The sequence below is a fragment of the Gekko japonicus genome, unplaced genomic scaffold, assembly GCF_001447785.1.
Source record: "Gekko japonicus isolate JY-2015 unplaced genomic scaffold, Gekko_japonicus_V1.1 scaffold322, whole genome shotgun sequence".
Classification (NCBI taxonomy): Eukaryota; Metazoa; Chordata; class Lepidosauria; order Squamata; family Gekkonidae; genus Gekko; species Gekko japonicus.
Genome location: NW_015163616.1, coordinates 462,981 through 489,528, shown reverse-complemented (window position 1 = coordinate 489,528; position 26,548 = coordinate 462,981). Strand labels below are relative to the sequence as shown.

General features: G+C 42.5%; 1 protein-coding gene across 1 annotated transcript in view; it reads left to right on the top strand.

Moving 5' to 3' along the window:
- Positions 1-26,548, top strand: part of LOC107107165 (plexin-A2-like) — a 552,061-nt gene that overhangs the window by 517,492 nt on the left and 8,021 nt on the right. Inside the window, exon 28 of the mRNA XM_015407422.1 lies at positions 2,282-2,385. Within this exon, the coding sequence (XP_015262908.1) occupies positions 2,282-2,385 (104 nt within the window). The remainder of the gene's footprint in view (positions 1-2,281; positions 2,386-26,548) is intronic.

Sequence of the window (26,548 nt, the reverse complement as noted above, 5' to 3'; positions counted from 1 at the left end):
CTCCAATGGTCATGGATGGTTAAGTCAAGTAATTATATGATGCTACAACTCCCATAAGGCTGTGCGAAAATTTACATGCAAGCAGAAAATAGCACAGGCTTAGATGGACACCAAATGGCAAGACTTTTTTAAAAAAAACTCACTATATTTATAACAACTGTGGTTTACTCACTCTTTCTTTAAATTATTGGAAGATCTGTGAGGTCTGAGAACATGTGCAGCACTGTATTGTATTGTTCGAAAACATGACAATTAACCCTCCAAACAAGCTCAAGCTACTGATGAACAACAGAACTGCTTGAAGAAAAGTTGGCTACCTGCTCTCAACTGGTGTGCAGAATGTGAGCCAAGCTGACAGATGCTCAAGCTAATTAGGAATAAGTAAACATAACCAATTAGTGACCAAGCTTTTGACTTCAACAGAAACCTTCTTCAGGGTGAATTATAAGCTTTAAAAAAGAGCGGGAGATCTTTTTCTCTTCCACACTTTTTTGGGTTTTCTTTTGTTTAACTTTTGGTCTGAAGGTTCTGCTGAGTTCCATACTTTGCTCACTACTCTGTGCCATGTTAGGCTGCTTTCACACACATTGGATAATGCACTTTGAATGCACTTTAGTGATCATTTGCAACTAGATTTACACAGGAAAATCCAGATGCAAATAATCACTGCAGTGCATTCAAAGTACATTATCCAATGTGTGTGAAAGCAGCCTTAGTAGGTCCTAATCAAGGTATTACCATAATGTTGCTTTTTTATTTTTTTTCCTGTTGACCAGCTTGATTGCAATTTTTGAATATTTATAACAAGAATAATTATAGTTCATATATGTATAGCACATCTTTATATATGCTTAACCTAATGGGGAAGGGTGGGGAGATAATTAAAAAGATAATCCAGTGTCTGAACTTGCTAAATCAAATAGTACCTTCCTCTACTGGCTCTAAAAGTCTAAAATGTGTAGCCTTTTCAGATTATCATACTACTCCTAGTCAAGCTTTACAAAGCCCCTTTAGGAAGCCCTCCATTGGAGTACATGAAGGCAAACATGGATATGACAGGCATACAGAAATCTCAGTGCATTTCCAACTTTAGGGTTAGTTATATTTCAGCTGAATGGAACCAAGCTATACTAAAAGTATCAATTCCTATTGTGCACAATTGAAAAGGAGAAGAATTCAACCCATTTCAGAGAACAAAAAATCCTAACTTTAAATATATGCTGATGGGGTCTGAATTGGCCAAGACAGCAATGGAAAGAGATCTTGATGTTGTAGTAGAAAGCTCAAAGAAAATTTCTACTCAATGTATGGCAGTGATGAAAAAGGCAAACTCCATGCTGGGAATTATTAAGAGAACATAAGAGAAGCCATGTTAGATCAGGCCAATGGCCCATCCAGTCCAATACTCTGTGTCACACAATGGCCAAAACCCAGGTGCCATCAGGAGGTCCACCAACCGGGCCAGAACTCCAGAAGCCCTTCCACTGTTGCCCCCCAAGCACCAAGAATACAGAGCATCACTGCCTTAAACATAGTGTTCCATCTATACGTTGTGGCTAATAGCTACTGATGGACCTCTGCTCCATATGTTTATCTAATCGTCTCTTGAAGCTGTCTGTGTTTGTAGTCACCACAGTGAATTCCACATTTTAGTAAAGGAACTGAGAATAAAACAGCCAATAATGAGGAAAGGTGAAAGGGAAAAAAGTTTAGAAAAAATAATGACTAAGGGGAAATATGGTAGGGGTATATAAAATTATGCATTGGATGGGAAAAGTGGACAGAGGGAGCTTTTCTCCCTCTCCTGTAATACTGGAACTTAGGGGCACCTAATGTAGTTCATGGTCAATAAGTGCAGAGTAGACAAAAGGAAATACTTCTTTACTCCATGAGTAATTAAATTGTAGTGTTCACTGCCAGTGGACATAATGGTAGCCACAAGCATAGATGGGGTTAACAGTGAATTAGATTCATGGAGGAAAGGCTCATCAGTGGCTATTAGCCATGGTGACTAAGGGAACCCCCATATGCAGAGGCCACAGACATCTGAATGCCAATGTTAGGAGGTGACATTAGGGGAAGCCCTCAGTCTCTGTGCCATATTTGTTGGCCTCCAGGGAAATGGCCCTCTGGTTGGCCTCTCTGTAAAACAGAATGCTGGACTAGATGGATAACTGATCTGATCCAGCAGTGCTGTTCTTGAGTTCTTATAAATTATTTCCTGTTGAGAAATCTGTTTTTGTGTCCTTGACTGCCTTATATGCTCTTGCCTGCTCAACAGAGTGGCGTCAGGGCCGAATAGCACGTGTGGTCCTCCAGGATGAAGATATCACCACCAAGATTGAGGGTGACTGGAAGCGGTTAAACACCCTGATTCATTATCAGGTAAGCAAGCAAAACCTAGCATGTAACCTGCAGAAATCAGCTAAGCAGAAGGCAAGGCAAAAACAGAAATTTAATTCTGCAGCAGCTTTTCTAACAAGACAGACAGGGAGGGTCATATTCTTATGATAAATCAGAATAGTTCAGTGTGTTCACGTATTAAAAGGGAAAACAGCTCTGACACACATCTCACAGGAACAAGCAGAGCTAAAAATTGACTAAATTAAAAATGCCAGTCGTGTTCACAAGACAGACATCATATGCAGAGGAGCTGAGCTTCTGGCATTAAGGATGTGAAAGCCCATGCAGTCGCTGCCATGTCAGAGACCTAGGACTGGAGTGACAGAGGAGTGCAGCACTGAGGGAGAGGCAGAATCTGCCATGGGCTGTAGATTACACAGCTGAATGGAGCAATAGTCAGAACAAATGTTGCAGGATATCAGACTGTACAGGCAATTGGTTTTCCACCAATTCGCACACAAAGCCTTTCTATAATTCTGTTTAGGATGACTGGCCCATTGCATATGTCACAGTCTTCATATGGAGAAAAACTGGGCTCAATTCCCTGCTTTCCCACAGAACCAGTCCGACTTCCAGCAGCTCACTCAAGTTGCATTCTCCCCTTACTTTGCCATAGGAATTCCATTGTTCAGTCTACACTGGAAAAGCTGCACCAACTGAAAAGAGGTTAATGTTGTAGTGCTGTAGATTTAGGAGTATGAAGGCACAGCCAGGCCCATCAGCTTGCCCATGTCTGGAGTACTACATAGGAAATGAATGTATTGTAATGGAACTGCCAGCTCTAGGTGAACAGAATTCCAGATGTGTTGCACCAGAAATCCGATGTGCTTTATCATCTCTCTCAATGGACTTGTCATTCATACCAACCTAAACCTCCCAGTTAGCAATTTTGCCATTTATTTACCCGGAAAGAGGTGGGATATTTATTCTTCTCAACCAGGTGCTTTGAACTTAATTGAAGATGGGTGAGTGATTTTTATCAAATGTGCATCATACCAGGAGATCACACCAATGAATATTATTAGTCTTTTTGACCCACACATTCAGTGTCAATTGTCTTGGGTTCAATAGCTTCTCAAGTAGAAGAAGAGATTGGATTTATATCCCGTCCTTCATTCGGAGTCTCAGAGCGGCTTACAAACTCCTTTCCCTTCCCCTCCCCACAACAGACACCCTGTGAGGTAGGTGGGGCTGAGAGAGCTCTTTCCAGAACTGTCCTTGAGAGAACAGATCTGACAGTTTGAACTCCAGTTACTCCTTCAGGAAAGTCTTTCTACTTTTGACATGGCTTAAGTTTACTCATACAACCATTTTGGTGACCTCTACTGTTCTCAGTATTCAGAGATCCACAACCCAGAGACAGTAATTTCAGTTGCTTGTTTGGGGGGGAGGGTCAAAGTTCAGCTCTTATCTTGTAGAGTAGTCCACACCCATGTTAGAACAGAAGTTTCTGGTTTCTGTCCCACCAGGTAAGGCCCAATAAACACACCAATTACATATAAAATGTTCAACAGTGGACATGTTTTATTTAGTTGTTAGTACACCAACCACATGTGTTGTTTGTAAACAGGGTTGCCATACCTCCCAGATTGACAGGGGTTACCCGCTATTTGGGGGGTTGAACCCATTGCTAGCCAGCTAGCCAGCAGGGGAAGCCCTGCCCCCAAGCCCCAAAACCCACAGCTACCCCTCTCCCTTCTCTCTTGAGAGAGAGGAGGGAGAGGGATGGCTGCAGACCCACACCCAATCTCCAAGCACAAAGGCTGCTCGGAGATCGGGCATGTGGGTCCCTTTGGCTGCCTGCACTTAAAGAGGACCATTTAAGTGCAGGCAGCCAGGGTGAAAGAGCCTCTCATGCCCAATCTCTGCTGGGAGATCAGGCGGGGCCCTCCGGCTGCCTGCACTTAAAGGGTTCCCTTTAAATGCAGGCAGTTGGGGCAAAATGCCCCACCCCCTCTGGGAACACCCCCAAAACTCCCCCACTGGGGACGAAGATGGACCTGGCTACCCTAGTTCCCCTGGAGAAAAATTACTGCTTTGGAAGATGGGTGGTATGGCATTATACCCACTGATGTCCTTCCCCTCCCCAAACCCTGCCTTCCCCAGGCTGCACTCCCAAAATCTCCAGGTATTTCCCAATGCAGAAATGGCAATTCTATCGTAAAAGAAAACCTCTGAAGAGAAAATAATTACAAAGCATTTTTCACTTTTAATGGTACACAAATTCATTGTTGCTGAGTTCTGTATAACAATTACATTATAAACAAGCAATTTTTAAATTGGTGATATAAGAGACCCAAGATATGTACAGAACGGGTTGGAGCCCATCTTAAATTTCCATGACCTCCTTGCTTCCTTTCCATCAATGGCAGACCAAACCCCCCCCAAAATGCTGCTCTTGGGGGTCAGGGGGCCCCAGTAGCAGCATGAAGGTGAATTGAATGGCTGCCATGGGAGTGGGGAATTGACAGAAATAACCCCACCCCATATGCATGGATCTTTTTGACAGGATCCAAATCATTACATTCAGCCTGCTTTATAAATTTCTCCAAAGGATTCAGACTTGTAATGCGTGCAAATGACAGTTGTCTAGACATGGACTGCATGGCAAAGGAATTCAATGAATTTTCAATTGCATGTGCTGATTATGGTGAAGTAGAGAGAGATCTGCTAGGCTAAGAGAGAGGATTTTAACCCTTTCAAGATAAGTTTGCCTTACCAATAGTGGCCAGATAACGTGGGGGGGAGGCATGGCTGTTTGACCCGAAGCAAAATAAAGCACGTTAGCCTGATCACACGGTCCCCTACGGCTTCATGCTTAGGCTGTTAGCTGGCAATCACACGGCGATGCTGGAGCGTAACAAAGAAGTGGCGCAGCAAGCGTTTCACATTTGTGTGCATGCGCAGTTCCACGGAGTAGCACTGCTTTCAGTTACATGTTTGTGCACATGTGCTTACGGAAAACATCTGGTTTGCGACAGGACGTGGACAGGCACTGGATACCACAGGATACTAGCGCTCCTGCGATCAGACGCCCGCCCCTGCCCCTTGTTTTCCGGATACTAGTGCACTTTCTGCTGTACTTTTTTACTGCACATCTTCGGCGGGATGCCACGGGTTAGCCACGGGCGCGCTACGTTTCCCAGATGTTGCGGTGTGATCGCACACCAAAAATCCGCCTGACATTCATGTCTTTAGCGCAGCAACTTCTCCGTGTGAACGGGACCAGTAGTTGGTAAATATTTGACAGGTGAAGGAGGGACTGAAAGAGAAGAGTGGCTGATTATGTCTCAGATGCATTAGATTTTCCTGGAGGGGTAAAGAAGAAGGCTCATGATGAGCAAAGCTTATTGATAGGTAGGTCAACTCTCTGTCTTCAGCTCTTTTCCCCATTGGACTATTTTAATCATCCAGATCTTTACGAAGGGAATAGAATATACTGGGTTCGACACACATTATTGATCAGCTCATACTTTATTGTGATAACAACTCAAACTGAAGACAAACTAGCGGGACGGGAGCCCTGCTTAAATTCGCACCCAACACCACACCCAACACCACACCCAACACACACACACTGCCCATGATAGGTTATTTGTGCTTGCTTCGGCAGCACATATACTAAAAAATTGGAACAATAGGTTATTTACAGAGGCACTCCTAGGCAATAGGTTCATCCCAGGAATCCAGCAGTCTATTGTTCTGTGACTCCAAGCTGGGTCTGACGAGGTTAGGCATAGTACACAACAGGGAACATGCCCAGAGGGTGGCCTGATGTAACTTCCATCTCTGAAGCTAAGCAAATCTGTGCCTAGCCAGTATCTCAGTGAGAGGCTGATTGGGAACCCCATGAATGCAGCTCTAAGCTTCTTGGAGGAAAGGCCAGATACAGCATGACAACCAAATGCAATGCAATCACTCATTTTAACTTTAAACCAACACTTGTCTTAGTCTGTTGTCTGGCTGCATCTGTGATCTTACTTAATGTCAGATACAAATACAAATATTGTGAGTTACTTCTGTTTTCCACCCAAAGTCATCTGACCATTTGCTTGATAGTCCCCATTCCTATGTTTTTCTACATACATTCAGCGTTAGGAACTGTTATGCTTATTTATTTATTTATTTATTTATTTAGAACATTTTTATGCTGCCTCCCTAGGAACCTACCCAAGAGTGCTTACAAAATAAAAAATAATAAAAACAGAACATTAAAAGATGTTAAAATCAGCATCTAAAAAGCAACAACTCAACATACAAACATAAGAACAGACTACAGACAGCTTAAAATAACAGTTTCTGGGCTAAGATAGTGCTAAAAATATCAGCCCACTAATTAAAAGCCTAGGTGCACAGAAATGTTTGGGCTGCCACCCAAAAAGAAGCATTGTAGACACCAGGCATTCCACAAGCAAGGTGCCACTACTGAAAAAGTCTTGTCTCTGGTTGCCAGCCACCTCTGAGCACAGAGAGCAGGGCTTCCGAGGCAGATCTTAACTGGCAGCCTGGATAATATAGGAGGAGTCAGTCCTTCAAGTACCCTGGCTCCAAGACAGTAAGAACCAGCACTTTGAATTGTGCCTGGAAACAAATGGGCAGATCTTTTAGCACTGGGGTAATACAATCCCTGTATCCTTCCCTGACAATAGCCCATTTGCTGCATTTGGGACAAGCTGAAATTTCCAGACTATTTTCAAAGGTAGCTTCATGTAAAGAACATGGCAGCAGTATCTATCCTGAATGTAATCAGAGTGTGGATCACTGCTTTTCAAAGAATGGCTGTGGCTGGAAAGTTAGACATTGAACAAGTCAGGGATTTCTGCTACCTGGGGACTGTTTTCTTCTTCTTCAAACGTCTCCTTAGGGTAGCCAGGTCCGCTCATTGCTCTGGTGAGGAGATTGGGGGGGGGCGCATTCTGGGATGTCCCAGATGTGATGATGTCACCCAGAAGTGATGTCATCACACCAGGGACATTGCACAGGGACACTTGGGTTTAAGGACAAAACTCTATGGTAAAACTGGCTTAAAACAGAAGCGACATCATCACATTGGGGAAGTTACATGGGGACGTGGCTGTTTGGGGGCAGGATTCCCCTACCAGCCAGCTGGCCAGAAGCGAGAAAAAGCCCCAAAATCCAGGGGAACCCCCGTCTCAACCTGGAGACTGGCAAACCTACCTCTCCTGGTCTCACCAATGTAGTTTGCTCTGAATAAGATTAAGCCTGCTTTTGGGGCAATATCTCTCTTCTTCTTTATGGGGGAGGAAGATATATCCCCAGTGCAATTCAGGTGTTCAACTAAAAAATAATACCCCAGTTACTATATGGTGTCGCTACCTGGATTTCGATGATCTCAGAATCTTTCAACCATGCCCTATGTCAGTTTATGCATAGGATGATCAGAGTCCCTTGTTGCGTCTCTGATGTATCCCTCGGACCTGCTTGCCATTCTCAATGGATGAAGACAATAGATGCTAGATTAAGGTTGCTAGGTCTTAAAATTGAAGATATCTTCTAGCCAGGCAAGGCAAAGACCCTTTCACTTGTCCAGCATTGCCTTACAAAGCTGGATTACAACAATATAGTGATTCACTCTCACAATCCGCTCAAGGCAGTTCTTTGGTATTTTACCTCCTTGAACTCGGCCATTATACATGAGACACTTAACAGCCCCCCATCTTGTTAGGCATTTGCTTTAGCTTCCCTTCATGCCATCCCCTCTGAAGTATTACAGGGCAGATTTTGTTATATTCCATATTCAAATAATCTCTGCCCTTGCGGTCAGGGTAAAATCTGTCTCACAAAAATTATTAAACCATTTTTAACCATTTTTAACCGATTTTAGGAACCATTTTTAACACACTCTTCATTTAACACTGCTTTTAACATGTTCTTTATTTAATAATCTTCAAGGGGATAATATGCTAGACAGTGACCCAAACACAACCTACTTGGTTGCCAAATTTCTGTTGAGTATAGTTTCCTTTAGTATTTTATTTATTCGATTTATACCCGGGCCTCCCCACCGAGGCAATCTCAGGGCAGCTTACATAAAATGCATATATAAAGAATGTATTATTCTTTTAGTCATTTGTCAAGATCATCTGATCACAGGAGCTGTGAAAAAGGTAACTAAGTAAGAAAGATTTCAAGAGTAATAAAGAATTAGAATCACTGTGATATCTACCACCCAGAAAGACACTCTTCAGTGTTGAGGTTCAGTTTGGCTGGCGGGGGTGGGGGGAATCTGGCTTTTGTAGAGGAAAACTAAATGTAAACAAAAATGGGCTGATATGATGCCAGCTACCTCAGAGATAAGGCACGGCGAAAAAAGAGAGCGCAAAGTGTGACAGAGATGCAGGGGAAAAGAAAAGGAAATCTTTGAGAAGTGATTAGAAAAATGTTGCTTTATAGGGGGAAGTTGGGAGAAAACGTTGCACTGCCAACTTGAGGTAATCCTTCTAGGATATCATGCACTTTGTATGACCATAACCCATTCTACTGTATTTTTCAGTCCTCCCTAGCCAGTCTGTAGACACACATGCCCTTTTGGTTGGAAATTGTGTTCATGGAAAGTGCAGTCAAATCAAAGCTGACTTATGGCAACCCCATAGTGTTTTCAAGGCACAAGATATTTAGAGGTGATTTGCAATTGCCTGCCTCTCCGTAATGACCCTGGACTTCTTTGGTGGTCTCATATCCAAGTACGAACCAGGGTCAGCATTGCTTAGCTTTCAAGATCTGATTATATTGGGCTAGCCTGGGCCATCCAGGTAAGGGCTGGTTGGAAATAATATAGGCCTTATTCTGTGACTCTGCACCTATTGCAGTTCGTCTCTTAAATATTGAGCTCAATTGATGCATTGCTTCTGAACCCTCTCAAAAGATTCCCTGTATTTCCTGCTATGCTCTATAGGCAGTAATATCCTCATAAGATAAACCATTTCCCATTTTTAAGCATAATTTCTGCCTCTTATAATTTGTTTTTCTTGTTGTTGACACAAACTTGACGGAAGCTGTCTCAACAGCATTCTTCAAATAACCCACCTAGCTAGGGACTCTTTTTGCAGATTCCCCCAGCTGACCTCATTACTGAATCTATCAGCCCACAAAACCAAGCTTTAAATGCTGCTTGGAATTTCACAAGGAGTGTCTACTAACTTAGAATCCATTGCCATGTTTTTCATTAATATTAAGAAGCTTTATCCTGCTCCCTGAAGCAGAGCCTGGGGAATCATTTGGTCCAATGCACTGATCAATACTGAAAGCATGTCAGTCTTAGCAGTAGGCCTTATTGCCAACACAAACCAACCATTCTGTAGTCATGTCTGTGGCTACACAAGCAGTTTGCCGCAGCAGTGTTTTGGCTCTAAATAAGTCACTTGAATTTTTGGGATGCTTTGCATCAATCACACAGTCACCATAGTGCTGCAGGCCCATGGTTGGTAGTTCAGATCAGCAACACGCCACAACCATGGACCCGCAGCTGAATGGATTTTTTCCTAAGTCCCATTAAACGATCACACTGCTAATGCATTTCCATGGCACACCCAGGTGATCAGGCACCTGGAAACCCACCATGGAAGTGCCTTGTCGAGGTAGCCACTAGAATTTGCATGGGATAGGGCTGCCAAATGCCCACGGGGGGCAGAATTCCCCCTGGTTTCAAGCCCCGATTCCCGCTCCCGCGGAATTGGGGCCCGGGGGAAACCCCGCGTGTGTGTCACCCGGAAGTGACGTCGGACACTGGGGGCGGAGCCATGCCATTTGAGGGGAAAACTCTTTGTTTTCCCCTCAAATGGCGTGGCTCCGCCCCCAGCGTGTGACGTCACTTCCGGGTGACACACACGCGGCGTGCCGCTCGCACGAAGAGGACGCCGGCCGGGAGCCCCCCACTCCCGGCCAATTTCAATTTGGCAACCCTAGCATGGGAGTTGTTTTAGCATGAGGTAGGGATGGCTGGGGCATGGGAGCCAGGTGTGCGTGTTTGATCATGCTCATTTGATCCAGAGGGGCGGGGTGGCTACTTTAAGCCAAACTTCTTGTGTGATCACACCCTGTGACTCTGCATGCTCCATTATTGGTGTATAAGTTAAGTATTGGCTGCAAGCTGATGTTGAGTTGACAAAGGCAGGGTTTACCAAATGCTAAGTTGGCTGAACGTTGTCTGCTAACATCTAACAGAAGTTGGAAGCTTCTGCTGAAGTCTTCATGATCTCTGGAATCATATTGTCAAAGTATCTACTCTGAATCAGTAACTCATAAGTCTTTGTATTACACCACAGTAGCAGTTAGTGCTGAGAGTCTATTCCACAGTACAACTGAGGCAAATTCCTTTTATGTGATGAGATCACTGCCTATTCACTGCTATCCATCATTTCTGAATGGTCATTTTTAAAAAAATGACTGTGTCTTGACATGATTAGAATAGAGACTTGCTGTGTCTCAGACAATTCTAATTTCCAAAGGATTTCTAAGAAGTGGGAAATTCTTATTTTTGTCCATTCGGAAGCAATATTAACCAAATGAAAATGGAAAGTAATGTCATATTGTCAGAAGCCTTAGACATGTGAAAACAGATCCCAACTCATAACCATGGAACAAGGAAAGACTGCATTCTAAATAATTATTTCTGTTTGTCATAAAAATAGGCTAAGTTGGATAGCCTCTTAGTAAATATGCTTGTGCTGTGAGCAGATTTCATGTTGTCTGTAAGCCCTTTGAAGCACACATACTTCACTAGCCCCAACACCTGTTCTGGAATGAGGAACCACTTCCTAAAAGAAACTGAAAAGCCACTTGATGTACTTTAAGCAAAAGTGTTCTCTGCAATTTAGGTCAAGATTGTTCTTCCCTGGCAGCAAGGAGCAGAGAGTGTTATCTTCTGTGTTATCCCTGTATCCTATCGAGTTTTGGGGAAGCATTTCCATATGTATCAAAACGTTTTGGTTTTTTTACTGCTTGTGCTAACCCTGATACAGTATCAGTACTATATCCCATTCCTTTGTAATACTTGGGGTGTCAGGGGGGCAAGATAACAGTTGTTATTTTGGTCTTTGGGAACTGTCTGCTGGAGAGGGGGTACAACTCCCAAAGAAAGCAAATACTGATTTATGAACTGGTGGGGCAATGCTTGGAGGAAGCGGGCACTTTTGCAGTTTTTCTTTCCTTGTTTTGTTTCTTTATCAGCAATGAAATAGTACAGGGGAGAGTACTAAGCCTCTAATCAGTGGGGAGGAGAAGACTAAAAAAAGGAACGTTTTTTAAAAGGTCACAAAACAGCATGGCAAGTTGCTGTATTGTTCATCACCATGCTCCAGTTGGTGGCCATGACAATCACACAACTCCAGTTCATACAGCAGCACTCGTTATTGAAATTGGGGTGCTTGCAGGGGGGGGAAATGGCATCTTCCTTGGGATAAAACATTGCAGTAATTGCAGCAAAAATGTTATTTCCTTGCAAAAGAGATGCTGGCAAGGGGGAAGATGTTTGGCTTTCCACAATAGAAAAGGAATTTTTATGTAAAAGATTGATCACCTAGGAAGCTGTTAGACAGTGTAGTCCTTCTTGTTCCAGTTTTGATAAAGATCTCTATCCTAGACTAGTGCCATTTAGTGCAGTCGAGTCTCACTAGCAATTGGTGTTTAAAGTTTGACTCCAGGCTGCTATGGGGTTCACTTCAGGCTATGTCTGTGGCATGGTATCCTATACTTTTGTGCTGTCATTACCATTTTGGCTGCAGCAGGAAGAAGAATCATTTGTGCCTCTCTGAGCAGGATGGACATAGTGAGATGTTATAATTCATTCTGGATATCTTGCGATCGTGCAGATATATCTTCCTCAGCCAACAGTATGATGGCACTTAGGTGTGAAAATTGTACAAGCCATATGTGTTCTTGGGCTGGGAATTTGTGCTAATGTGCCAGAATGGCCTCAGGGTTGCTATCAGTGGTACATTTTTCACAGCAGTGCTCCTACAAGTCAGCTTGAAAATCATAACAGTGAGTCAGATGTAGGAGTGCTATGAAAATTCCACAATTCCTGATATCGGGTGAGACCCAATCAGGTTTTCTGCTGGTGAAAAAGGAACAATGCTCTTTGCTCAACCCCCCAAAAGGATATGCTAAGAATCATGGTACCTCCATGTACAAATGCCATGTGAAATGGGGCAGGACTTAATGGAAGGGAAATAGGTGTGAGAGAGTAAAAATTAAAACCATATTCTTGAATTAAAACCATAAGTAGTGCTATCATCCTAATTGTTAGTAATCATTTCAGTGGCATTTTTTCGAGGTATAAAGTGCTGTTCCATCCTTGCAAATACTCTGAGAAGTAGGCTGAGATAGATCATGTCTGGCCCAAAGCTTTCCATTTTAGTTTCATGGTAGTAAGCAGTCTGAATGTTTATCTCCCTCTCCCCCAAAAAACCTAACATACTCTCTTACAGATTTTTTTTAAATGAAGTTGTGGTCCTGGGTTTGCAGAGTGGGATAATACAGTACAAATATAGGCTAAGATTTGTAGAGCCACCTCAGCTGTTATTAAAGGGAGTGGAGGGGATTTTCACAAGCAGCTAAGTGACTGAAAAGCACAAATTCCCTTCACTTTTAAAATCTCCACTCAGTTTCCATTTAAAATGATTAAGAATCAAGTACCCAAATCCCTTTGATAATTTGGAGAGTTTTAGCATTACTATACAGTCAGCATTATCACCCGCCAAGCCAGGATTGTGTCTAAAAGGTTGTTTCTTTTCTTGTACAAATGAAGGAGCCATGCAGTAAGGGGGGGGGGGGGCTGTGTGCAGGAATGGGCCTTGGGCAAGCCTTTCAGGGATGCCAGTGTTTTTTGTGGTCTCAGTTTTTCTTTAAAGTTTAATCATCCTGTTGCCCACACTGACAGTAATAATGGTTTCTATTTCCTGGGTATGAAATAGCAATAATTTGTTGCCGAATGTGCATATTCCTTCCTTAGGATATACAAGATAATATAGCAGCCCATACAGAGATTATTTAAACAGTAAAAAGCTGACCTTTCTGCAACAGAAATCTTGTCTAAGTGATGTGGGTTTTTTTCCAAAAATCTGCAGTCATTTGAATTTTTTCCCAACAAAGTTTCTTTCCAGTATCAGTAATAATATTCTTTTCAGTTATAATCTTTGTTATGTTCATTTTAGCAAACAATTATACCAAGTTCGGACAGGGCAGTGCAATGAACACAAGCATAATCTAGGTAAGGTGGTAATTGTGTGCCCCCTGTTTCGTATATAGAACTAAATTGAAAGAAATTTATTGTTGCAGTGAATGAGAATGTCTTGAAACAGGGAAGCACTCATAGCAAACAACTACTGTTGTTGTGAAAGACCAGTCTGGGAGTTCTCCTGGACCAAGCACTCCTGCAGAAATCTTAGTTGGCAGCCACTGCCAAGAGTACCAGTTATCATCTTGAAGTGCTGGCTTTATCCCTGAAAGTGATAAACAGTATTGGTCTAGATTACCTTAGTCAGTAACTCCATGCAACCCCTCTCCCTGTATATTTTCATATGGGGCCTCGGTCCAAGTCTCTTCTTTATCATAGAATCATAGAGTTGGTAGGGACCTCCAGGGTCATCTAGTCCAACCCGCCTGCACAATGCAAGAAATTCACAACTACACTGCTCCATGCCCAAAAGAGGGCAACCCCCCCCCCTTTCCAGGATCTCTGGCCAAAGTGACCTGGAGAAAATTGCTTCCTGACCCCAAAGTGGTGATCAACATTTCCTTGGGCATATAAGAAAGGGCCATAAGGACTAAGCACTGATGCAACCCTTCCTGCCTTCCCCTTTTATGATCTGCCTAAGTTCACAGAATCAGCATTGCTGTCAGGTGGCCATCTAGCCTCTGTTTAAAAATCTCCAAAGAAGGAAAGCCCACCAACTCCCGAGGAAGCCTATTCCTCTGAGGAACTGCTCTAACTGTCAGGAAGCTCTTCCTAATGTTTAGCCAAAAACTCTTTTGATTTAATTTCAACCCGTTGGTTCTGGTCCAACCTTTTGGGGCAACAGAAAACCATCTTCTATATGACAGCCCTTCAAGTACTTAAAGATGGTTAACATATCCCTCTCAGTTGTCAGTGTCACACTGCTGACTCATGTTCAGTGTATGTTCTACTAAGACCCCTAGATCTTTTTTGCACATACGACAGCCATGATGTCTCCCCACCAGTGTTCCCTCTAAGCTGAGTTAGTGTGAGCTGGCTCACAGTTTTTTAGCTTGTGGCTCACACATTTTTGTCTTAGGTCAGGAAGGATGGCTCCAGAGCAAACTAATTTATTCAGTAGCCAAATCCGATGCTCACAACTTTAATGCCAGTAGCTCACAAAGTAGACTTTTTGCTCACAAGACTCCACAGCTTAGAGGGAGCATTGCTCCCCTCCCTATAATTATGCATTTGATTTTTCCTACCTAAATGCAGAACTTTACATCTATCCCCATTGAAATTCATTTTATTTTTTTAGCCCAGTTTTCCAGCCTGTGAAGTTTATCCTGTATCCTGACTTTGTCTTCTACCATATTTGCTACCCCTTCCAATTTAGTATCTGCAAATTTAATAAGCATTCCCTCTATTCCTTCATCCAAATCATTCATAGAGATGTTGAACAAAACAGTTCCCAGGACAGATCCTTGAGGCACTCCACTTGTCACTCCTCTCCAAGAAGATGAGGAACCATTCACAAGCACTCTGGGTGCAATCTGTCAACCAGTTGCAGATCCACCTAACAGTCATAGGATCCAAACCACATTTTATCAACTCATCAACAAGAATATTATGTGGAACCCTATCAAAAGCCTTACTGAAATCAAGACAAACTATGTCTACAGCATTCCTGTGATCCAGCAAGGTAGTAACTTTCTCGGGAAAAAAGATAAGGTTAGTCTGGCATGACTTGTTCTTAAGAAACCCATGCTGGCTTTTTAGCAGAGTTGGACTTCCAACAGATATTTGGGTAACTGAGATCTCCCATGACCACTATGTCCCATCTCTTCGAGAACTTTGTAATCTGTTCTAGGAGTGTCTCATCCTAGTCCTCTGCCAGGCTTGGTGGTCAAAAGGTCAGTTTCCACTCAACAGATTTCACAACATAGGGGCCATGGATCCTCCCTGTGAATAGTTATGTAGTCATACATGATTGGCAAGTTCTCCATAATTCCTATGGGTGTTCTTCCAATCAGTATTGGGACCATAGTGGTATGCAGAAGAAGCTTCAGCAGGCCCATAGCTACAGTGGGGCTTCCCAGGGCCCGACCCCCAACTTCCTGCCAAGGCCCCCTGACTTGGTATGCAGCCCAGGCCCCCCAACTCTCTGGGCCACCCAGAGGACTCCCCACCACCACCACTGCCATCACCTCTTCCCTTTTCCCACCTGCTAGCAGCTCAGAGGCCTCTCTTTGCCTCCCCCCATGGCTGCTGCGGCCACCGGGGGGTGGGCAGGCACTAGGGAGGAGCAGGGCACCAAGGTCCACAACAGGGTGGCTCCTCTTCTTTGTCCTCCTCCTTGGCTGCATCGGGAGTTGGAACAGTGAGGGGGCCAGCTGCTGCTCCATCAGCAGCAGTGGTGAAGAGGAGAGGAGAAAGCCCCCATGCGGGCCATGGCAGCAGTGGCTACTTTCCAGGCTTGCCCTGTCACACAGCAGAGTCGGCAGGCAGGCAAGCAGTGACCCCCCCCCCAGTTCCTTTCCTTCCCTCCCTTTGCACCGTCTGAACTCTCTCCCCCATCCCATGGGGGGGGAACACAGTGAGGGATCTTTGCTGGCTGGCTCTTCCTTCCTGCCAAGTGGCTCTACAGGTGCAAAGGGGAGGGGAAGACATGCACACATTTTGCATGAGGAGAGACTCTTTGTGTAGCCAGGCCTCCCCCACAGATCCCAGCTCAGCGCTCTGTGTGTAGCATGCCCACCCCCCTCTTTGTCCTGCTGCTTCTGTGCACCCTTCTGACTCGTTTGCTGCTCATGGCTTGCATGCGCCTCTGCCGCTGCTTCAGCGCCTGAGGGCCCACCTGACTTCTCAGATTGCCTGATGCTGAACTGGCTCCTTTGGGGCTTTCTGGGGCAGGCTTTTCCCCTTCCCCTTTCCCCAGGACCTAATCCTTTTAAGTGAGGATGCTTGAGATTGAACCTGGGACCTTCTGCATCCAGCTACCACATGGGAAGACCAGCGGGGCAGGGGCCAGCCAGTGTACATGAGTTTTTAAATTTTAATTCAGTGCCTCCCGACTTATTTAAAGCCTCCCCCAATTTTAAAAAATCCTAGCTATGGGCCTGAGCTTCAGCTTAATATGTTAAGTTTTAAGTTAATGGTTAATTCTAATTGGATATATTATTATATTTTCTTTTTATTCTTGTGTTTTAAATGACCCTGCGGATCAAAATCGGCTATGTAGCAGAATATAAACTTTTAAAAATATATGAATAAATGTGGTGGCCTTCCATTTTTCTTCTACTTTACTGACCACTTGTCAGGCATATGCAGTACTTTGCAGCACCAATCCTTTAATTGTTCCAGTCTTTGTCAGCAATAGAAACATGGGGCTGATCCAAAGTACCGTGAGTGATATTCTGCTCCTGGAATAGTTCATTCCCACCTTATCCAAGCTGTAGCCCTTTTCTCCCTCCAAAATTCTGCCTTTGTGGTTTGGAGGACCTCCAAAAACAATCCTGAGTTCACCACTGAGAGCGGACATGATGTAATGGCTGAAGTATTGGACTAGAATATTGGGAGATCAAGGTCTGAATCTGTACTTTTATCATGGAAGCTCACTGGCTGACCTTGGACCTGTCAGATACTCATAGCATGATCTACCTCACAGGATTGTTGGGTGAAAATGGAAGAGGGAAAAATGACGTTCTAAGCCACCTTGAGTCCCACCTGGGGAGAAAAGTGGGATATAAATAAGAAAATCCCAAAGACCTTCTGTGGGAATGGGTGTTGACAGAGTTTAGAAATAATCCAATCCACGCTTTGCAGTTTGCTTTCACTGAATTTACTGCAACAGGATTTTGCAGGAAAACAATAACTGACTACAGGTCATTAATACAACAGAGAGGCCTACTGATCACAAGCACTAACATATACTACTACATAGCAGAGAGGGGCAAAAACAAGTAGGCTGAACTACAAGAGAAAAACATTCAATAAACCCTAAACACTAGAGAATGTTCCACAGCTCCCCCTAAGGTACATATGGACTAAACAGTATTTACAGTAATTAGACTCTTAGCAGGCAGTCACTTTTCGAACACCCCTTCTCGACAGCATGTGTACTATTCCACCATGTTTAATTTTGCTAGAAGGGTCCAATACTGGTCTCCAGGCAATGGTTTCATGAGAGCATCAGCAGTTTTGTACCCAGGTTTGCAATTTGTTGAGTGTCCAAGTTTTATTCTTGTGAAATGGTTGTATCTCTTCTGCTGCTGCCTCTCTCTACTTTCTGACTTTACTTTCAGGGAACTTGGAGATGCCTTCCGAATACAAGGGCTTGGGTATTTTCTCAGTTTTGGCTATATACGATAGTCTGCAAGGTGGTATGCCTTTCGTTGCTTGGGTTGAGCATCTGAGGATTGTAACTTTGCTTGGTCCCATTTCCTCTTGAAACCCAGACAAGTTTGTGCTGAATTCCACCTCTACTTAGCTTGGTCTTGTTGTCTCTTGCTCACTTGTTAATGAGGTTGAATCAGATTTAGTCCTGGGGTCTCGTCAAAGTAGACTCTACCACTTATTGCAACTTTGTCTGTCTTTGGGAGTAGAATTCTGTACCCTTTAGAGTAGTCACTGTAACCCAATAGTATTCCTTCTGTGGCTATGTTGTCCAGCTTTGAGCATTTTTCACTGGGAATGAAGGCATAGGCTTTGCATCCAAACACTCCGATGTGCTTGACGCTTGACTTTGATCCATGCCATAATTCATATGGAGTGCTGTCAATTGCTTTTGATAGTAATCTATTTTGTAGATATGTTGTCATCATGATGGCTTTGCCCCAATACTCATTTGGCAATCTGGCATCCAGAAGAATGCAACTGGCCATTTCAACTAAGGTGCCGTTCTTCCTTTCTCCTGTTCTATTTTGTTCAGGTGTGTATGGCACAGTTGTCTGGCACTCTATACCCTGTTCTTTTAGGTACTGCTTCACTTCTTTACCTGTATTCCCCGTCCCCCCCAATTGTCTTTGGAACTTACTGCTGGCTGCTGCTACAAACTCTTGGCGTTTCCTAAGCCTTTCACTTTTTTGTTTCAGGAGATATGTGACAGTGTACCTAGAATAGTCATAGATAAAAGTCGTCAAGTGTTTGTTTCTTCCAAGTGTAACAGTTCTCATGGATCCACAAATGTCACTATGCACACTACCTGTAGGGGATGTGTAGACTTACTTTCATTGCCTTTAAGGAGCAAGGCACATGTAGCTTTTGTGTGTATGCAGCACATAAACTTCATATATGTTTGACATGACATCATCTTCATGTCCTTGGTTTTCAGGCTCTTTTATGGATTGTGGGTGTCTGAGTCCTTGACATCTGTGCAAAAATCTGTTTCCTTACTCTGGTGGTGGTGCCCTTCCACTCAGTGGAAATAAGTGTTGGATCCATACTATAGAATATATACACCTAGTTTTACATGCTCTGATATAAAATATCATAGTCATGTGACATCTTAGTAGTCAGTTCTACCAGGTAGCCAGTACACAAAAGCTGGGTGGAGGAGAAACCTGTAGCTGCCTGAGTATGAACACTGTGCTTCTGCACTGGAGACAGAGGAAAGGCTTCAGCATCTTCTTGCTCTTTCTCTTACACACACCCAGTAATAAATTGGAATCTGAGAGCTTTTAGGGAAGCTGGAAGCAAAGTGGCAAGAAATGTCCACCCTGGTCTATTTTCTCGATCTCACCCTGTCACATTAGATATCATCAGAGGCTAATGCTTCAGATGGTACTGCTCAGTTGTCAGGTAGGATGGAAACTTGGAAAGAAGATACAAGGCTTGATCAGAGCTCTGAGAGGGCCTGTATTTAATTTATATATTTTTATTTAAAACAGTTGTATCCTGCTCAATCAATGTAACATTTTCTCACAGTCATTAAAACAGTAGAATGTGTAAAACATCCACATAAAACTCAGCTGTCATTATTCTTTTTAACAAAAGCAGAGAACCATTAAAGCCAAATAAGCAGCAGATGGAATATTGGTTGGATCCTATAAAGCATGAGCACAAGGTGCTTGCAGAAACAGGTTTTCCCCTTCTGCTGCATTTCCTTTTGACTTACGAAAATTCAGTGGCAAATACTGGGGGAGGGGTGGATCCTTATGGACTGTGGATTAAAGTGAAGAGGTAGAAGCAGGCAAAATTAACTCTCTAGGCTATTTCACTAGTAGTGCTACCACTGCAAAAGAAGAATCCTGGACATAAGAGGCAGAGAAGGCATGCTCCTCCTCACTGCAGCCATCCCTGTGCATGGCTTTTTGTCCATGCAGGTCTCCCAGATTTGACATCAGATTTTTGGGAGTTAAAAGGATATATTTATGTTTATATTGTTTGATAAAATGACACATGCGTTCATTGTTGGTGGTGCTGTATTTCAATAGGATAGCAAATGCTTTTTATGCCTTCACATGTTATTGTTGTTTATTTAATTTATACCCCACCTTACCCCAATAATGGGCTCAGGGCGGCTCACAACATAAAACCCACAAACAAGAAAAACAATAAAATAATAGCAACAGCAGATAAAACCAAAACTCATGCCTTATATTGGGCAGGAATAATTACCCCAAGACATTCCGGTGCCCAAGTAATATCTAGAACAGCAAGGGCACAGAGAAAGGGGTCATGGACAGGGCCATGGATGGGGGGGGGGCAAAATGGTTGAATGCCCACCGCCTCAACCAAAGGCTGGCAGAACAACTCCATTTTACAAGCCCTGCAGAACTGTAAGAGGTCACTCACAGCCCTGATCTCAAATGGAAGTATATTCCACCAGGCCAGGGTGAGGGCCAAAAAAAGCCCTCAGTGAGGCTAAGCAGATGTCCCTTGCACCCCTTGCATCTCCAGTTCAAGGCTCAAAGCTAGCAGGTATTGAGAAAGACCTTTTTCTTCCTGAGAATTAGAAGAATTGTGACAACTGTCCTAGTAGACAATGGACTAGGCTAGATAGACCAATGGTTTGGTTTTGTATAAGACAGCATTATGTGTTTATATATGCACAAGCCTGTAGAAACCTTTCTAATGGAACAGCTTTCTGAATATAGATGCAGTCCAAACACCAAATCATGTATTGTTCAGCCCCAGACAATAGAAACCCACTAAATTCCCATTTGCTCTTTCTAAGGATCAGCATCCCCAGGATGCCAATTCATTGCAGATTAGCAGTCCTTTCAAACATATGTGATGTATTACTGATTGCAAAAAATAAAACTAAAAATGTAAGTGTTCTGAAAACAGATTGAAATACTCAAGATGATTGGAGGGGCAAAATATAGTTTTCACAAATGTGTCTTTTTATAAGAAAACTGACTTGCTCTCAATTTAGCATTGAACAATGTATAATTGCACATGTAAGGTTAATTCCAAGGCAGCAAACCACATCAATGGAAAGCAGAAAGAGAGATTAGAAAACTATTTCCAATTATAAATTAGGGACAGGGAAGAATGAGCAATACAGAAAATGAAACCCAGATGCCTTATCAAGTGGCTGTTTCTCAGTGTTTGACTCCCCTTCACATAAATATAAAAGTTAGCCAATCTTTTTGTTGTTTCCTAACATGATAATTAAAAAAAATAAGAATTAGGAAGAAGCTCAACAGAATCACAGCTGCCTTTTCTATAAACTGAACCATGGGCGTTTGGGCAGGTCCAAAACAAAAGGGGCTAATGAGTGTGGATGGGGACTAGTTAAAAGATACATGTATAGAATTGGCAGGTGGAACCCATACTGAAGGGCAAATTACAGGTTACATGGGAGATCCATAGTTTCTTCAGGACAGCAGTTAACCAAAAGAAAGACACTGTAGACACAATGTGCCAAATAGAACAGACTACATCTCCAGGCAACTGCAGTTGCAGAGAGTACAGTTTTGACTGAGGCCACAGCCTTGGGAAGGGGAGGTTATTATTTTTTTCCTTCCCAAGTGATTTCCCCAGTAGAAATCCACCCCTTTTAGCTAATACATAGGAAAGACTGTTGCCCATGTTGCACCTTTCTTTTTTCTTTACAATGGCTAATAGGAGTGGATTGGTTATTAAGGCATCTTGGAAATGTCCTAATGTGCCAGTGATCTGCAGGGCCACCCCCACCAAGACCACCCTGTTCCCAAGTGAGGAGACACTCACCTCACACAAGGCAGCCCTGAGGGAAGCAGGCAGGACTGCCATTGCTGCAGTCAGGTGCCCTCACTTTGCACATGGCTGCTGTGAACTAGGGGTCCTGCCCCAAGTGAGGTGGACAGGAGTAATCATCTCCACAAGTTGGTTGTTCTCACCCCACGCAAGTCTGGTGGGAGACTGTTAGCCCCAGCCCCATGCAAGGTGGGTGCAAGTTGCCACCATAAGTCAATGGTCCTCATGCGGGGGGGGGGGAGCCTGCTTTTCCTCCTTCCCTCATGCTTTCCGACTGGTGGACAGGGCTTTTTTTCAGGGGAGGGTCGTGGCTCAATAGTAGAACATCTGCTTGGCATGCAGAAAGTCTCAGATTCAACACCTGGCATCTCCAGTTAAAAGGATGAGGTAGATAGTAGGTGATGTGAAAAACCTCCACCTGAGACCCTGGAGAGCTGTGGCCAATCAAAGTAAACAATACTAACTTTGATGGACCAATGGTCTGATTCCGTACAGGCAGCCATATGTATTTAGGGCCATTTTTGCCTTCCAGTCTGTCCCTGCTGGTAGTATACAGAAATGGTATATGAGGGAGTTTTAATAAGACTTTCCCTCAGACTCACAACTCCATTCCTCCATGCAGCTGCTTTTTAATTAAAGAAAATGTCAGGAGACGTTCTCATAGATCTCTCATGTAATATAAACTTTGGTTCTCACAGGGAGCCCATCTGTTAGTGGGGTACTGCTAGCAAAAAATTGTTTTAGAAATGTCTTTCCATGTGTTATAGTGTGTGGTTCAAATAAGAAACAGGACATGCTGTATGATCACATAGTCCAACCTGCATTTTGCTGCAGTCCCATTAAACATTAACTATTTGATTAAACATTAACTATTTGGACTTACTTGAAGAATTGTGATCAAAATGAAGACATCCATCAAATTCTCCTATATCTTTTAGGTTTGGAGGTGTATGAGTGGGACAGAATGGAGAAAAGTATATGTATTACATCAGATGCTACTTTATCTGACAAGAATGATCTACCTAAGTCTTTGAAACATGGAAGGAAAAATCAGAGGTTTTTGCCAGTTGCCCTGGCATTTAGAAATGTGATAGTGATTTCTAAGAATTTGAAATGCTTGTCTAACCCTGCCTGGAGAGCTGGGGGGGGGGGAATCTCTTTCTTTTGGTTAACTACAGCTTTGAAGAAACTACCTAGAGTTTCAGAAACCTAGGAGTGATTGCTTTTGTGTATGAATTGCCTTTTGTATTCCAACCACTGGAATTAAACCAAAGTAGCAGCTAATAACATCCTAAGGAAATAATATGATTGCTTGTAGTCCCTTCTAAAGACTTATAAATTGGCTAAAAGGAGGTAGAAGAGGGGGGAAAACAGCAGAGGAACAAAGTGTTGTATTTGGCAAATATAAATATCCTATTCTTCCTGCATGTCATGCTGGGCCTTATTGTTAATAATAATAAATAACTTTATAAAATAATAACTTCTAATGAAGGGCTTCACAGGCCTCTGTGCATTTGTAATTATCTGCCATTTGCTATGAATGTGCAGTAAGAGCTCTTTGCAGCTTACTATGCTGCTTACTATTGGTATATTAAGCTTTTATCACCTTGTGAATTCACCCATCCCTGTGAGTGAGGCTGAGACCTGGGAATGTTGAAGACAAAGTAAAAACAATTACATGTCATGAAGGCAAGCAAGATGAAGGAATGGAAAGCACTTCTGCATGATATAGTCATGAAAAGGGCTGTGGTATCCTAGAGTCCAACTGATTTATTGTGGCTTCGGATTTCAAATGTAAGAAACTAGGTACACGAGATCATCTCTGAGATGCCACAGTACTCTTTTGTCATTTGACTGCAGCAGTTATCAGAACATTTTTTTTTCCTTTGGAATCATCCTCATCATGTAAAATAGATTATTCCCGTTATACAGAGAGGAATAAAATGTGAAAAGATAAGAAGGCTATCTGAGGAACGTATTAGGGAAGGGGTTCCCAAATTCTGTGATGACAAGCCTTCTTAAATCACTATGCTTAACTATTTCAGCCTTTCCAAAGAGAAAACAAGGACTCTGTCTGGGCTTTGGGCTAGGACAAACAGCTTGTGAAATTAGAAGGTTTCTCTCATAAAAGTGCACTTTACTGGCAGTGAACACAAGGGGTGTGGCCCACAGCATGTAGCATTGTGCTCTACTTTTTAGATTAACAACTCCCAGAGTAGTTCTGTATTTAAAATATGGAGGATGCTGAGGGGTGTGTGTGTAAATCTATACACTAATCTCAGCACAGTGTTGTATCAAGCCTTGGCCAACAGAAAGGGTGAAGAGGATAAGAATGGACCAGGGTCATGTGGATCATGGAGAAGGAAGCCACTAGCTACCCTAAGAATTGGTTTGTGTGAAAAGGAAGTAATGGTGAAAAGAGAACAGAGCCCTCTGGATGCTGAAAATTGTAATAGATGACATTGAACTTATTTTGGACACAAAGATTTGTTAGGAAAAAAGCTAAGGTATGTGGAACTCATCAGCTCAGAATGAGAGCAGTGAACAGAGGAAAGCTGCAAAGCCATAATGGAAATATTATTGATATAAATGAAATGAGGACACATTAAGTTTCTGGAAATTCTAAGTAAACAATTTCAGTTTCTGGAGAGTACTCCTGCCATGTTCCAGGCGTATATGATAGTTATCCTTGGTGGCTGCTAGGGGTGTGGGGAAAAAAATGGTATTTTTCAGGTTCAGGTATATTGAACCTGAAAATATCGGTATTTCCCAGTATTCCTGAATCCCAATACTGGTATGGTATTCAGATTCAGTAAATATTTGGGAATCCCATTTTTTTCGGCTCCATTATACCCTATTGGAACCATTATAGTCAATGGTTCCTATTGGTTATAATGGAGAACCAATCCAGAGATATTGGGAGGCTGCAAATTTGGTACCTCTCCTCAAACCCCCTTCCCCTAAGTTTCAAAAAGATTGAACTGGGGATCCAATTCTATGGGCACCCAAAGAAGGTGCCATCCTCCATTGGTTTTAATGGAGGGAAACAAAGTGTTTAAATGGATTGTAGTCTCTTTAAATGCCTTCTTCAAGCCACAGGTGAAATCTGAAGGCATTTAAAGGGCTCACAATCCCTTTAAACACCTTCTCCAAGCATCAGGTTCACTTGGAAGGCATTTAAAAGGACTGCAATCCCTTTAAATGCCCTTTAACTTTGACTATCTGGTGGATAGACAAAATTTAGCTCCAATTTATATCTGGCTAAAAAAATAGCCAGAAAATACCAATAAGGTATTTTTTGGATTTTTTTCAGATTTAGCCAAATGCACACCCCTAGTGGCTACATTTGGAAATTGTTCACTCCCATACTGGGGTACATATATTCTATATACCACCTGTATCACTTAAACACATATACTGTTCAACAGAATGGCCTGATCCCACACATACCATATGTATACCTTAAACATTTTACTGAATTAGACCTAAGTGTTTAATACCTTCAAAATGAACAACTAGCAAACACTTAAACATAAACAATAGGACAATTTTTTTTATTTAAGTACCCGAGGGTACACTTTTATTGTTTTTTTTCCTTTTATACTACAAACATACATACAGACAACACCCAACTACCCCCAACAACATATAACATATAACAAGAGACTTTTATCACTTCTTCTGCTTATTAAATTTCTAAATTAATTATCTATTTTGCTAAGCTTATCTTTTCTGCATTCTCAAATTACTACATTTATCTATCAGTTGCATTTACATTATACCAATCATAGAATCTCTTCCAAGTTTTTTGCCGGGTCTTCACACTAGGGCAGGAAGCTTCCCCCCCCCCGTCAGCAGTGTTGAAAGGGTTAAAAAAATAGCCGAGCGTTTGCTAGTGAGGTTCAATTTGATGTGGTGAGGACCCATAAAAAGAGAATATTCTCAATCTCAAGTCAAAGTCAGATTCAAGTCAAAAAGCATTTTCAGCCTAAAGAATCCACCATTTCAATTCTCACAACTGTTCAACACTAGAAGGCCGTTAGTACCTCAGAGATGTAAAGGTCTGCTAATGAAGATAAGTTTAAAAACTTCGTGACTCTCTGATTTATAGGGTGGGTAAAATTAAATGCTACCACTAAAACCTGCTATAACAAAATCTCGTTAGTGTTAATGTTCATTTATAGTTTGACTTCCCCAGTTTTAATCCCCCCTTTCTTTTTGGTGCGGTTGTGGGACTCACAATTTAAGATCCCGAAAGATGATTTTATGACTTGCTCAGCTGTAAATCAAACTTTTAAAGTTCATAAAAATGGTTAAAATAAAAAATGGTTTAATAGGAATGTTTTATGGTCCATAACATTATTATAGCTGTTTTATTCCCTGTGCGTTATTGCTTTAATTGGTTTGCTACAATTCTTGGGAATCTTCATTTTTATTGGATCAAATGTAATCCTAAATCAAAATGCCCAAGAATGCCTTCAATATGTCTCTTCATTTGTCAATCCTTTCCTTCAGGGGCTGAACAGGCCAACAGGGAAATATACTCTTTATTTTCCTTGGTCTTTCAGCACCACATGTCATTCCATATGTTTCTGCCAAGTCTGAACTGAAAGATTCATAACTGTCAGTGATTTTGGCTAGCTGGACTCTGTCAGTATTTTGTTATACAGAACTTCCTTACAATGTTCTATTTGCTTGCTTATCCTTTTTGTCCTTTTCTTCTACCCAGGTGTCTGATCGCTCTGTAGTGGCTCTTGTTCCCAAGCAAACCTCTTCCTACAACAT